The sequence below is a fragment of the Protopterus annectens genome, chromosome 13.part0, assembly GCF_019279795.1.
Source record: "Protopterus annectens isolate FY-2018-M chromosome 13.part0, PAN1.0, whole genome shotgun sequence".
Classification (NCBI taxonomy): Eukaryota; Metazoa; Chordata; order Ceratodontiformes; family Protopteridae; genus Protopterus; species Protopterus annectens.
The window spans coordinates 258,186,171-258,201,854 of NC_056747.1; the positions used below are offsets into that span (position 1 = coordinate 258,186,171).

The 15,684-nt window shown below is 40.1% G+C and overlaps 1 protein-coding gene across 3 annotated transcripts in view; it reads right to left on the reverse strand.

Moving 5' to 3' along the window:
- ARHGAP45 (Rho GTPase activating protein 45) overlaps positions 1-15,684 on the reverse strand; it is a 786,168-nt gene that overhangs the window by 163,420 nt on the left and 607,064 nt on the right. For all 3 annotated transcript variants that reach the window (XM_044053816.1, XM_044053817.1, XM_044053815.1), the window contains one exon: positions 13,242-13,430. In XM_044053816.1, coding sequence (XP_043909751.1) covers positions 13,242-13,430 — 189 coding nt within the window. The remainder of the gene's footprint in view (positions 1-13,241; positions 13,431-15,684) is intronic.

Sequence of the window (15,684 nt, forward strand, 5' to 3'; positions counted from 1 at the left end):
GATCAAGAACTGGTCTCCAAGCATTCTCGTTTTTTTTGAGACTAGGAACATCCTTGAATAAAACCCCTTCCCCACCTGGGAAGGAAGAACTGGTTCTTTCGCTCCTTGGGACAGTATGTTATTAAGAACAGGAAAAAATAAAAATGTGTGATCTGCAGGATGAGGAATACCACCCTTGAAAGGAAGAATTTCCTCCCATTGCCATCTGTAACTCTGATGAATGATTTTCAGAACCCATTTATCTGAAACTATCTGTTGCCAAAGAGAAAATGGAGATTCAGACTTTCTGGAAGAGAAAAGGGACCAGAGTGAGAGGTGGTCACAAGGTCTCTTGAATAGTTATCCAGACTTGTTAGATTGTCCTTGGTTTTGGGAAGTTTGAGACTTCTTTTTGTAACATTTTCACTACATCTTCTTAAACATATGTTTAACTGAATTCTGTTGAGACTGTTTATTCTGTTTTTTGCAAAATTGTGTAAGGAGAAAGAAAATCTCTTGGACTGTTTGGAGAAAAGAGGGCTGAAAATCTTAGAGATTCCTTGGATCATCTTGCCCCTTTCATCACACTTTTTGATCACCTCTGAAGCAGAGGGGCAAGCACTACATCTCTATCCAAGGGAACATTTTAAATCTCATTTGTATGTCATCTGGGAGGTTCCAAGAATGCAGCCAAGCAAACTTCCTTAAAACAGTACCAGTAGTCATAACCCTGGAAGAAGTATCAACTGAGTCATATACACACACACTGCAAAAATGAGTAGTGACCTGTGCAGTAGAAGAAACTACATTATTTAAAGCAGATTTTTCTTCACAAGAAGAAACTGAAGATAAAGCAATATGTCAAAACAAACTTTACATATGAGCCTGATAATTTAAAATTCTGAAAAATCAAACTTGCAGAAGTATACACTTTTCCCCATACCTAGCAATAATTTTCCCATTCATATTAGAGTGGGATTGGAAATAACTATGTGCTTAGAATCAGGGGAGTCAACTAAAGCTATAGCTGCAGGGTCAGGTTTGGGAGTAATGTATAAACTTTTAAAAGACTGATAAACTGTATACATTCTCTCTGCCTTTTTAGGGACAGTTGGCTATCAGGAAAATTGCAGGCTGTATGACACACATCCTCTAAAGCAGACAGGACAGGATGAATGGGTGTGGGTTCTTGAAAATCCTTCTGCAACAACTCAGTATTTACTGAGTAACTGAGAAACCTTAGTGTTTTCCCACTGAAAACACAGGGTCATTCTAGCAATAGTCTCTGAGAAAGAGAACCCTGCTCAGGGAGAGTCAGAAAGTAACCACTTCCCTGAATCTGAATCAGAAATCTGAGCACAAAACCTGAATCTGTTTCTGCATCTTTCTGTTCAAATTCAGAAACTTGAATCTGTTCAGCAAAAGAGGCATCCCTCCCTATCAATTTTTTTTTTTTTTTTACCAGAAGCTACTCTACATAAAGGATCAACAGCCTGAATCAAACAATAAACCAGTCCCAGTAAACTAGTCCTGTCCAAAGACGTTTTAAGAGGAGTAGATACATGCTTGTTTTCTGTTTCTTTTTGACAGGAAAAATTAGTCCAGTCGTGTAGCTAATGGCAGCTACTGCTTCCCCTGGGATGGGCACAGCATTCTGACACAGCAGATAAGCTTTCCCTGTTCCATCTCCCAGGACCAACAAGAGTGGCTCTCCCTTGTCCACTGAGGGGACTCCCAACAACCACAGAAAATGTGGCTAACCCCGCTCCATAGTGGCTGTAGGTGATCCACCAAAGGGATCGGGGGTAAAAGATGAGTGGTATGAGGTACAGCAAATGGCCACAGTAGAGTCACCCATCTGCAGCTGAGGAAAATTGCTAGCCTGCAGTGGTGGCAAAGGCTGTTTGATTAACTTTTTCTTTTTGTGTGTGGAAGAAGGACCGACAGTCTGTTCTATGGTCAAGACAAAAATGGTGTTTCTATCCCAGGAATGTCAATCAACAAATGCCAGTAAATCTATCAGTACACAAAAGTTACTTTTTTATGCATAAAAAGCACAGTAACACCAGTTCCTGCTTGTGTGAAAAAAAATTAAATATCCCTTGGTGTGCTCCATCTTAACTGCTGCCAGAAAGGTTAATCTAGAAACTGGAAGTCTGAAACTTCACTCTCTTTCTCAGAATTCAAGGGTACTATAACTGAAATTTGCTACTTGGAATTGTTGATCATTAAATCTAGCTCCATTAGAACTACTTCATTGTATAATATGTGGTATAAGTTAAAAGTCTTATTAGACAATAGTCATTAAATCTTTGAAATAGTTTATTATTTATTTATTTTACATTTGTTTACCGGGGTAGTCTAACTGGATACATGTCAATTTTCAGTAGAGGCCCAGGGAGAAAAGCTCCACATAAAAGACAAGAAACAAAAATAGAACATAACATAACATTATAGTAAGTTAGAGATTGCTTGTCAGACAAAAATGTTAACAGTAATGATAGAGAAAAAATTTATACAATAAAACACAAGCAGAAAAATTCCCTTATAACCAGTACAATCTACAGTAGCATAGAAATTCAGGTATCGAAGTTATTTTACAGATACATCTTAAAGTTTCAACATTAGGACATATAGGTGCAAGGTAGGGTTAATCTGGATTAGAACAGGGACATAACCAATGTGCTTTAAGATAGTATTTAAGGTTTTTCTTAAACAGTGTAAAGGAGGACAATGATGTTAGTTCATTAGGGAGTTGGTTCCAATTTTTGCCCACTGCATTAGAGAACAGGGCACTTCCTGCCTTGCTGTTAGATTTGCAGGTAGCAACATGAAGTTTCCTAGATGATCGTAAAGTGTTGAGATTTCTATATTGGGTGATAAGGCTAGACAGTATTGAGGTATTTGTGGGGTGGTAGAGGATCTTATGAGCAATAGGCAATTGGTTAAAGTGGATCTGATTTTGAAATTCTAACCAATCTAACTGCTTCAGATTGTTACAGTGATGAGTCTTGAAAGGAGAAGAAGTAGCAAATCTGGCAATGTTGTTATAAGAGGTTTCCAGTTTGTGTAGATATATTGATGAAGCATAGAGAAGAGTGGAGATGAAATGGGAAAGGGCAATAATGGCCCTGGCTAAGGGAGAGAGGAAAGGCCTTATTTTGTAGAGATCCTGTTTTTTTGTTAACAGTTTTTATGGTATTATTGATATGGGTATCAAAGTTTAGGTTGTTATCTATAGTTACCCCTAGAAGTTTAGTAGTAGGATCAGGGGATATAAGTATGCCATTATTGGAAGAGACTGAGAAATTGATTGGGGGTGACTTCCTTGTAGGAGAAAAAAGGAGGAGTTTAGTTTTTTTAGGGTTCAAAAGGAGGCAACGTTGTAGGAACCAGTTCTCTGTTATATTAAACATGTTTTGGGTTAGAGACTGCAGTTGGGTTTATGATTTGGAGGAGCAGATTATTGTTGAGTGTCTGTGTATTGTACACAGTTTGCTTGGGGAATAGCTTGGTTAAGGTTGTTGATGAATATTGAAAAGAGTAGTGTTCCCAGTATGGACCCTTGAGGGATGCCAAGGGTAACAGGGAGATGGGATGATAGGTTGTTTTCCCATAGGACAGCCTGTTGATTATCTAAATAGGACTGAAACCATGTTATAACCATTGTATCAAGAAAAAAGGATTGTGGAATTTTAATAAGCAGATTATGGTTGACCATATCAAATGCTTTAGAGAGGTTGATAAAAAGAGCAGAGGAGAGAGTGTTGTTATTGCGGTTGAAATTAATGTAGTTAGTGAAGGATAATAGGGCAGTAGTTGTGCTATGAAAGGGTCTGAAACCATGTTGACAGTTGGCCAGAAGATTATTCTGGAGAAGATGTTCCAGTAATTGTTTATGGATACACTGTTCCATTATTTTAGCCAGGGGGGAGAGAAGCGCAATAGGACGTTAGTTAGAAAATTCTTTGGAATTTCCACTCTTGTGTAGGGGAATGATGTGGGAGATTTTCCAGGTGGTTGATATGGTGCTTTCTTGTATGGTTCTATTTATCAGCAGTGATACAGAGTTTGCTATAGCTTTGGCTGCTTTTTGTAGATATTCAGAAGGTAGTAGGTCTGCTGAAGGAGTGCATGGTTTTAGTTTGTGTAAGAGCTTGAAGATCAGGGAAGTAGGAACTGGTTGAAAGTGGAGTGTTGGAAGAGAGTTTGTGGCATGAGTTGGGAGAGAAGAACTGTCAGCTGTGAGCTGATTTGCCAGTGTTTGGATGATATCTGTAAAGTAGGAATTAAAGGCATTAGCAGTTTGCTTTGGATTGTCAGGATTTGCACCACTAGGAGCTAGACCAAATTTTTTTTGGATTGTTTTGGTTTGATTGCTGGAAGTGGCCATAATAGTTTTTTTTATCATCAAGTATGGCTTTTTTGTCTTATTTCTAATTTCTTTGAACATATGTTGGTCTAAGGGGTTTCTAGTAGTTCTCCACCTGTTCCAGATTTTATTTCTATACTGAATTTTTTCTTTGGTTTCCTTTGTAAGCCAAGGGGGCTGTTATAGATTTAATTTAGATAGAGCGCTTAGGAGCATGGCAGTCATGGATTGCTAGAAAGTTTGAGTTGAAATAGGTAACTGCTTCATCCAATGGGAGATATTTTAAGGGTGACCAATTAGCTCATAGGTTCATAGATTAGTACTAAGCTAACTGCCCTTGTGAGCCATTTTAAGCCTAGCCAATTATCCCTTGTGAGACTCAAACCATGCACCTTCTGTTTGTAAGGCAAACACCTTAACCATTAGGCCACCCTCCCAACCCTAGTTCAGTTTGGAAGTGGTCAGGGTTGAAGTTTGTGTTGCTTCTGATAGTTCTAAATATGATTCTGTTAGATAAGCTTGTTTTTTGCCTGATAATATAAGTAAGAGAATGATTGCTTACATCATCAGGGAGGATTCCAACATTATACAGTTGTTGATGATTGTTTATTAGAATCCAGTCTAGGATGGATTCTCTGTTGTTGGGTTTATTAATTCTAGTTGGGGAGTTAATGGTTTGAAAGAAACCGTGAAGGTTAATGTGGGAGGTAGGTGTTTCCATGGAGCAGTACTTCCAGTCAATATTGATGTCACCTAGAATTATTGTCTCCTGAGGAAATTCTGATGAGAGCTGTGCAAGGATATTTTCCAGGGTGTTGATGTTTTTACCAGGGGGTAAGTAGATACATATTACATTTAGGGATTTACTGGAGTTAAGTTGTATTCTAGTGCAGATTATTTCTACATGGGCTTCAGGAGGGTGGGTAAGGTTAAATCTAGATATTTGAAGCCCTTGTTTGTAGAGAATGGCTACACCACCTCCCTTTTTGGCTATGCGGTCCTGTCTCAAGATATTGTACCTAGGTGGAATGACTGCAGTATCTTGAGTCAATGGTTTTCGCCAGGTTTCAGTTAAACAAAGGATATCAAAAGAATGGAAGTCAAGGAAACCATGCAGGTGGGTAACTTTGTTGCCTGTACTATGAATATTTAGGTGGCCAATAAGGAGAGAGTTATGAGATTTAGATGAGATTGAAGGGGTAATAGGGGCATGGGCTTCTGGTTCTGTGTTTATTTTTATGTCTTGGTCAAGGATTAGGGTGGATGTCTCCAGTTGTTAAGGAGATGTATAATATTTTGTTTAGTGGATTTTGAAGGTTATCAAAGTGGTAGAAAGGCTTTCTGTCTCTTAGATAGTTATATTTGATATTAGTCAATCTATGATATTTGGGAAGTAAGTAGTTAGTGAGAAATGTAATATTCATGTGCTCAGGAAAGTTATTTAGAGGTATAGCACTTGTTATCCTATTAGGGAGATGAAGATGAAAATAGTTCGGCTGTTCATAGGAGGTTATTAGGCTGCGGTTAAAGATGGTAGGAGTAAGAGAGTGACTAGAAAATTTAGTTGAATTCGGGAGGTAAGTGTGTGCATTATGATTAATTGTTAGTGGATGTTATTTGGAGGGAAGATGATGAGCTAGGGCTGGTTGGAATAGTGATTGTAGTGATGTAAGGGGAGGTTACTTAGGGGATAGATGTAAGTGGTTGGAGGAGAAGGAGGGTGTTGTTTGTATGTATAAGGTTAGGGGCCCTGGGGGGTGGGTGGGATTTGGGGGTAGGGTAGGGGAGCGGAGTGAGCCTGCAGGGCGAACGGAGCGGGTAGAGCCAAGAGAGGTAAAGCAGAAAAGAACAATCAGTAGCAGCACAGCAGGCTATAGCAGATAAGTAGCCAAGAGTAATCTACTGAATATAAAAAAACAGTAAGATAAGTATAGTTCTAGGAGAGTATCTGAAACTAAATAGAAAATTGGTGTTGGACGTTATTATGCACTATACTTTAGGACCAATTCTTTGGACTAAGAAGCAGAGGACAGTGTCTATTGCAGGCTGTGAAAAACAAAAAGGCTAGCAAGGCCTATAGGGAGCAGGCTGCCACCTAGTGGACAGAGGTAATTAGTGCAAGTAGGGTAAGAGTGGGAGTGAGTGTCCCGGTTTAGAGGAAAGAGTAAGAGTCCAGGTATCTTTGGCCAGTAGGTGAGAAAAAAAGGGAATTGAGAGTACAGAATGAAGAGTGGAAGGCTGCTGGTTATCCTGGCAGAGCACTTTGAGCCACCAAAATGCAATAAAATAAACAAGTATAGGGCACTACTGGTAGTGTTATTAATTACACATACTTTCACTCTCGCTGTACTTGAGATAAAGCAGGGATAAGTAGCTCAAATTCTGAGACTGGAGGGAGTTAGACGGGGTCCTTGTTCCTCGGGTAGGAAAAAAACTGTTCTCCAATGCAGTATAGGCAGGTTTGAGAGCTAGGTGGTAGCTAAAAGCACTGGGCCAGGTTCACACAGCAGCTCAAGCAATCCTATAGTAGTAGTTATACTTCTATAAAAGTAGTTTTATTTATCTTAAAGTTTCTTGTAACTTTTATATAGCAGACACCTTTGTAAATACTTTAGTTGTGTTATATTTTTGTTTTTTTGTTTTGTATTATTGCTGAATTTTTATTATACATTTTATGTAATTGATTACTTATATGTCAAAATCAATAAAGTTGTTTATAAAAAATAAAGCACAGTAAAAAGCAGTTTCAGATACTATGGCAGTCACACATTGGAAAAATAAACACAATTTCTCCACTGAAAATATTGTACCAGTTAGTTAACACTACTTTTAAACTGACATAAATATGAGTGCTTCATTTAAAAGTATGCTACAGTCTCAAGACAGTCCATTAAAACACAACTCTCCTAGCTTTAAAATAACTTTCTTGAAGACGAAAGTAATAAAACATCAGTAAAATCTATAAAAATGGAAGTTTTTTTCCCCAAAGGAAAGCACAAGCCAACCTTCAATCCTCAGAGGCATCAGCAGCAGTAAAGCTCTGAAGGGCTTCATGCCCAAACTTGTCTTTTAATCAGTTCAGGTCAGCATAAGCTGCTTGACAGTTTGGGCATGTGGAAGGTGCCCTGAAGCATTAGAAGCAGACTGGCTGTGTTGGCTGTTATATCCTTGACAGGATATATCCCAAATAGCCAAGGCTACTGCAGCAGTGATTAGTATGAAGAACATCATAGTGTTTGAGTTGAGGTGAAGCAGACAGACGTCTGTCAAATAAGCAACAAAGGTCAATAAAGGATCAGAGTAGCACAGTCTGGATAGGAAGGTTGTGACTACCAGTAAAAATAATAATAGGGGCTGTCTGTGATTGTTCGGATGTGATACACCATGCTGTCATATGATTAGGTATGTTTTTCCCCTAATTTTGCATCCCGATGCTGCCAAGCACAAATAATATATAAAGTAGCTGCACATTCCCTAGCAATGACAGGGCTAGGAAGAGAAAATGTGTGGGAAAGTCTACTGCATGATACATACTTCAAGGATTCAATAATTTGCTAGGAAAAGAAAAAAGTAATTCAGCTAAAAGGAAATTTTTGGAAAGCTGCAGAGTCAGGGAAAAGCTAGATGCTTGGTACTGAATCTAAATGTTACCCTAGCAACAATAAGATAAACAAAATAATATTTACAGGGAAGAAACAGTATAGACAGCCTGGATACTAGCTTTGTTTTGATCTTTCACCCCAAGCTACAAGAGCTGTTGTCTTACAAACACAGCATTTGCGGTTTAAACTAAAACATTGAATGAGGTGCACCTAGCCCAACAGAAAGGGCAGAAAAAGGGAATTCACTGCCTTTTATCGAATTGCAGCAATGCCATCAAACTGAAGTTGCAGGATGTTCTTCGTTTTCCATTGCTGCAGTCCTAGGGCGCATTAGACCAGGGTACTAGCATGACCGCGCCATATCCTCAGTCTTTGGTCCGATGCAGAAGCAGTTTTGCGAGTGCAGGTTGGCGTTCTGAGATATTTCCAAACCGGAGTTTCAGACCGAATCAGAGTTGAACATTTTGGTTTTTCTTGCCTCAGTATTCAACCGGATGTCAGAAAAAGTGAATAACTGTATTGGAAACAGATATTTCCATACTTTGTGTATACCTTGTTTAGGGCCTGAGCACGACGTTGTTGGTTGCCGCCTTGTGCTAGGTTTAACAAACGCACTATTAAGAGGAGGTTAGACTGTGCCAGGTTAGTGTTTGGGAAAATTATAAAATGCCGCCGGATGAAGAAGCGCAAGGACAAATAGGGTTGAAGAACCGCAGTCCCGGACATCGGTTCTTTAGGAGGCTCAGTGGAGCCAGAGGTTTTGCCAGGAGTTTCTATGGAGTCTCCGGCAGAAACTTTACTGTTACAGGATGTCCCATCTCAGGAGGCAGGCCAGGCTGAGGGTACCTATTCTTCCCTCTCTTCCCAAAGTAGTTAGAGCCTCTCCTTCTGTTGCTAAAGCTTCTTTAGAGGTAGGCCAATTTCAGCTTCAGTGGGGCGGGTTCTGTACCTAAGAAACATATGCTTAAAATGGCAGAAGATTTGATTACTATGATTAGAGGTTCTATGCCCTCCTGATAAGAGGCCTAGGTGGAACCGAGTTTGCCAGTTTTGAACAGGGTTCAGAGGCTTCTGAGTCTTCATGGATGATTTGCAGGAGTATCCTCCTTATTCTGATTCTGATGTGGATGATGCCACTCCTTCTCCTCCTGAGGATTTTTCATTTTCAGAGACTCTGCATTCCATGAGGGAGCACTTTAAATGGGAAGGCCAGGATTACTCTGATTCCAGGAAGAGGCTTAGGGAATTCTTGTTTTACCCCAGCATAGGCCCTTAGCTATACCTCCTGTGTTGACTGTGGTGGAAGATGTTTTTGCAGAGGCTTCCCTGAACCCTGATTCTTTGCCTCCTGCTCCTGTTAAACCTGATAGGTACTATAGGGTGCCCAAGCTCATAAGTATTTGTTTAAGAGTCCTAGGCGGACCCAGAAACTGTTTCTCAGGGGCCTAAAGGTGTTAAAGCCTCTGTGGTTAGAAATCCTGTTCCCACTGACAAAGAGGCGAGGGCTTTGGATAGGTGGGGTAAGAAACTGTATACTTCTTCCACTCTAGCCATGAGAGCATTGAATTGTCAGTTTCACATGCTGAAATATCAAAATTATCTCCTTTCACAATTGAAGTCTAAGGTGGATGCTTTGGCGGAAGGTATTGAGTGTAAAGAGTTGCTGGATTTGGTTTATGTGTCTGAACAAGTGGGCAAGCATTCTTTGCAATTTGGCTTTGATGCTGTGCAGGCCTCCTCGAGGGTGGCTGCCACTAGTTCTGTTCTTCGCAGGCATGCCTGGTTGAGGGATCAGAATTTGGCTGAGCATGTTAAGACAAGGATTTTGGATGCACCTTTACAGTCTGATGTGTTGTTTGGTTCGCCTGTGGAAGCAGTTTTAAAGAAAATGGAGGACAAAGCTAAGTCTATGCAAACTGTTAAGGATTTTTGCAGGTACAGCCACAAGTTTAGTAGAAATTGGCCTGCTAAGGGGTGGACATATCCTGCTTATGACTCCCAGTCTAGGCAGGGCTCAAGGTTCTTTTAGGTCTAGAACAGGAGTTCACCTGCTCAGACTTCTGGTGAGGGCAGGGGTCAGTCCTGCAGACCCAATGACCTGCCTTTTCAGCTGCCAGTAGATTCCTGGCAGCTCCTTTGGGAGGACGACTGTCTCTTTTCAAAGAAAATTGGGATTTAATTACTCAAGACAGATGGGTGTTGGACATTATTCCCCACGGTTACAGGTTTTATTTCCATACAATGCCCGCATGCCCTCCTCCACAAAGAAATGAGGCTCACAAGCAAGTTTCTCAGTTACTCCAAATGGGGGCCATTCAGCCAGTCCCTGTATCAGAAAGGGGCCTAGGATTTTATTCCCGCATGTTCCTAGTACCAAAGAAGGGGAACACGTGGAGACCAATTTTGGATTTATCTCTCCTCAACACTTATCTGGACATTCCCAAGTTCAAGATGTTGACGTTACAACAGCTTTTACCTCTGCTGGGCAAAGATCACTGGATGGTAACTTTAGATCTCAAGGAAGCTTACCTTCATGTGCCTATCAGGCTAAGTTGCAGGAAGTATCTGAGCTGGAGATTCTCATTATCAGTTCTCTGCATTGCCCTTTGGCTTATCTACTGCACCCAGAGTATTCACAAAGGTTCTGGCTCCAGTGATAGCTTACTTCAGGCTACAAGGAATTCAAATCTATCCTTACTTAGACGACTGCCTGATTCTGGCTCAAGAAAAGGAAGACCTTCTACAGCATCTGGAATATGTTATAGCAGTGCTAAGATGCCTAGGGTATTCTGTGAACGAAATAAAGTCCAGTCTAGTACCCTCTCAAGACATGTGCTTGTGAGACTGAATACAGCAGCCCAGATGGCTTTTAACCCCGGACAAACAAATGAGTCTATCACTTTACTTCCATCAACTATCTCATCAGTCCTGACTGCAGGACAGTCCTTCAAGCATTAGGGTTCATGGCATCTTGTATTCTGGTGCTTCCCAATGCCAAACTGCATATGAGGAAGTTACAATGGTATCTCAAAATGTATGGACACAGCACTGCCAGGATTTAGACACTGTCATTCCCATAATACCTTGCCTTCAAAGAGAATTTTTGTGGTGGGCTCAGGAATGTCACCTAAACAAGGGATTCTCTGTGACCGCCAGAGGCAGTCAGATTTTAACGACAGATGCCTCGACATTGCTTGGGGAGCTCATCTAAAAGGAAAGTGGATACAAGACAAGTGGCCTGCCAGACTACAGCATCTACATATCAACATGAAGGAGATGTTAGCAGTCCAGTTCTTTACTGGCTTTCAAGGAGTACTTCTTCCAGGACAGGTGTTGATTCTAACAGACAACACAACTGTCATGTGGTACATCAACAGCAAAGGGGAACACATTCTTATCTCTATGCAGGCAAGCAATGATTTTATGGAGACTGCGCTAAGCTTTGCAACTAACTCTTTCAGGCAAGGTTTCTGCCAGGGCACAGAAACTTAGCAGATGTGTTAAGCAGACAAATCATGGATCCCACGAGTGGAAACTGGATCTTCATGTATTTCAGACATTGACAGTGTCATGGGGAACTCCAGACATAATCTGTTCGCTTCTCCACTAAACCACCAGCTGCCAAAGTATTGCACAAAGGGGTTTCTTCTCACACCTTGGATAGTGGATGCACTGTCTTTCAGTTGGGAAAATCTTCATGTGTATGCCTTTCCACCCCTCTCTTCTCTTTCCAAAGGTACTATAAAAGGTCAGACAAGACAGGCCAAGGATGAATTTGATAGCTCCAGATTGGCCTCGGCAACACTGGTAGCCACTACTACGAGTCTGGTAAAAAAAGCCTCCATGGCCTTTACCTCTGATTCTCATCTCTGTATATCTCAGAAGGACGGTCATCTGCTCAATCAAGCTTCACTCTCTTCATCTAACAGCCTGGCATATTCTGTGTTGAAACACAGCGGGTCTCAACTTCCTCAACAAGTTTTAAATGTGATTATGGAAGCTAGACGACCTAGTACAAAGGAGAGTGTCGCAGCAAAATGGAAGAGATTTTATTTTTTGAGTACAGCAAAGAATTTGAGATTTCTGAGCCTAATTTGAGTGTGGCTCTTCAATATCTTACCGAGTTATTGGACAAAGGGTTGTCCTTCTTCTATTAAGATTCATGCTGCAGCAATTTCAGCTCACTATGATTGTGACCCACCTTTTTTTTTGCCCTTTGTTGTTCAAGCAGTTTAGAGAGCAAAGAATATAAGACCCCCCATAGAGCTCCTACTCCTGCTTGGGATCTCAATTTTGTGTTGGAAAAACTTACTCTCACAACCTTTGAGCCCGCGGCTACTGCTGAATTGAAATATTTGTCATGGAAGACTGCTTTTTGTTGGCTATTACTTCTGCAAGAAGGGTGTCTGAGTTGCAGGCCCTTATGGCAGAGTCCTTTTTTTGATTTTCCATAAGGATAGGGTATCATTACGTACTAATCCTTCCTTTATGCCTAAGGTGGTTTCTAGTGTGGCTTTAAACCAAACTATTCATTTGCCTACTTTTATGCAGACCCCCAAAATAAAGGGGTAAAGATTTTGCATACTTTAGATGTACACAGGCAATCAGGACTAAGGATTTTAGGCAGTCTCAGCAGTTGTTTGTTTCTTTTGCTTTGAGTAGGGCAAGCCTGTGTCAAAACAAACTATTTCTAGGTGGATTGGCTTTTGCTTTGCATTTTGTTATTCCCATCATGGCAAGGAGGTTCCAGCTGGGATTAGGCCTCATTCCACTAGGGCTACTGCCACTTCAACAGCATTTCGGATATTTTGGAAGCAGCTACTTGGAGTTCAGTGCATACTTTCTCTAAGCATTATCACCTTCCTATCTACTCTAAGTCTAGGGCTGGTTTTGCCACAGCTGTTTTGCAAGGCATGTTGTCAGCTCCTGCTTCTTTATGATTTGCCAGCCTCTGCTTTGGGATTCGACTGCAGCAATGGAAAACGAAGAACATAGTACAGTTTTGGTAGTGTAGGTGAGTTTACCTGGACATCTGGGGCAAGTGACTATCGACGCTCCCCTAATGCGCCCTGACCGACGTCAGCCTTATACTCTGGTATTCGGGCCGACTGGATGCGGACTATACCCATTAGTAAGGACTGCAGCAATGGAATCCTCGAACATCTACATTTATGGTAGGTACAAAACTGTACTTTTGTTTCCACTGATTCTATCCAATGTCCCTCATCCCCCAGGACTACTGTAGACAGATGTACAGAGCAGTTATACTTACATTTAGACACACTTACCTTTATTTTACTTGCTCTTTTCTCAATCTCAGAAATGCATTTCTTGATAATAAAAGGGATACCATCTGGACTGGCCTTGGATACCTCTTCAAAGTCACGACCAAACAACTGTAGTTTTCCATGCAGTTTCTTGTGTCCACACTGGATAGCCAAGGACTCCAAGCACTTTTTATGGCAAGCTAGATAACACTGGAAAGCAAGAAAGTAACAGATTAGTAAATGTAAGAAAAGAAACGTCATAAAGGGGCTCTAGCAAAGAATATATTACATATATATTCCAAATTATTTATCTGAACACATGAAAATGAAATGAATGTACTTGTGATCCTTACTGGAGTTATTTATTTAGTTGCACATTATTGCCCTGATTAGTCCCACTAGATCAATGGCCTACTTTCAGGGGAGACCCAAGGTGGTTTTTATACTGACTATGAGGAATATGGCCAGCGCACTGGGGAATTTTCCATACTCTCTTTTTTTTTTTTTTATAAGTGCTACAGGATCTTTTGTATCCACCTCAGCTACAACTAACACAGACAGATGGGCCCTCAGTTTAATGTCTCATCCAAATGATAATGGAGAAAGGTGATTCTGCTTATAGGAATGACTACAATTAGGGATATAGACAGTAGGCCAGAGGGGGGTGGAATTTATTGGAGAAAACTATTCAAAGGAACCAAAGTATCGGGAGCAAATAACTAGAGAGGAAAGGACGATAGAATGGGAAGATGCTAAGAATTTATTTGGACTGCAAGTTAGAGATTGCCTTCCCTATCAAGGATTGATATCACAGTATAGGCAGAGAGAAAGAAACAGGGGGTCCTAAATGAAAGACCAGCAGAGGTAGAGTTTTTAGTAGAACCTAGAACAAAAGTTGCCATTAAAAATGAATAATTAGTACAGCATATAAAATATGGCATGATAACTATAAGAAGCAATCAGAGGAGATTAGAAAAGATTGGGAAGAGAGATTGGATAAGCAATTCACAAAGAAACAATGAGAGGGTATATGTATATCTCTCAAATATGCAACAAAATCTAGAAGATTTAGGATTTTTGCTTGGAAATGTTTCAGATATATTTTATACCCCAAGTAGACTCCAGAGAATTTTTCCTCAGGTATATAGTAAATGTTGGAGGTCTGATGGGGTAAAAAGAGGTAATTGGGAACATATTTTCTGGGAGTGCAGTGAGTTGGTGGACTTTAAGGATTCCCTACAGGATGCACTGTCAGAGATGCTGGGTGGGAAGATTGGTGTGACACGGGAGATTACTTTACTGAGCTATGATACAGAATCAGAATTGCCTAGACATGGTAAGGCCTTGATGTCTCTAATTATGGTGGCTGCCAAAAAGGCAATTACTAGAAAATGGAAATCAAAATCTAAATTAGAAGTAGTGAATATAGTAACAGAGATAAAACAACTGGAACTAAGATCTTTAAAAAAAAAAGTTGAAAGGCTACATAGGAAAAAATGGGACTTGTGGGAACAATACATACAGGGGAGGAATGAGGTTTAAAAGATGGTAGGACTTAAACGAGCTATGTAATATTAAAATGATTAGGTAGATTATAAGTAATGTATAATGTTTGCAACTGGGAGTGTGTCAGTATGATTTGTGATGTAAAACGCTTGCAATTAGGATTGTGTCAGTGTGCGTTGTTTTCATTTTCCCTTTTCCTTTTCATTCATATTATAATGATGTAAACCTATATACTTTATATTGTATATACTTTACATATGTATTGGAGCTTTTCTCCTCAGGTCACCACTGAAAATGGGCCACTAGCCCAGCTGGACAAACTAAATACATTTATATAAATGTATGATTGCTTACGTCATGATGGTTTAATAAAGATATTTCTTGTTTTTAAAAAAGGACAGGAATTGAATAATTTATGTAATGTTGATTAGGTTATATGATATATAGCAATATATGTGAAGCATAATGTTTGTTCATTTTAACTTAATACATTTTGATTACCTTTATATAAATGTAAATGTGACTATGTCACAAGTGATAATTCAATAAATGTGTTAAAAAAGTGTCTTATCCAAATTATGGCATGATCAGAAGTGCAGCACTCTCTTATACTCCATTGCAGTGTCAGTACTGGAAAATTAGTGTAACTACCTGTGTGGGAATAGAACCCGCAGCTTTCTTATTTTCCAGCAAGAAATTAAAGTGTTTGCCATCTTTCTGCTTTGTCACTCGGACTTGTATTTTAGTTTCAGTGCTTCCATTGTGGTACATCCCCACAGTCTGACTATCATTCTACAGCAGACTATACTGGCTCCAGAAAATTGCTGCTCAGCTGGTATGAAGAACTGTGTAGGGTCACAATCTTTAAATATTTAAAACCATGAATGTTTTCTCCACTGGTATTTTGGATGACTAGAAGGCAAGTCACTGAATAACCTTTTACTCTGTGATAATTGCT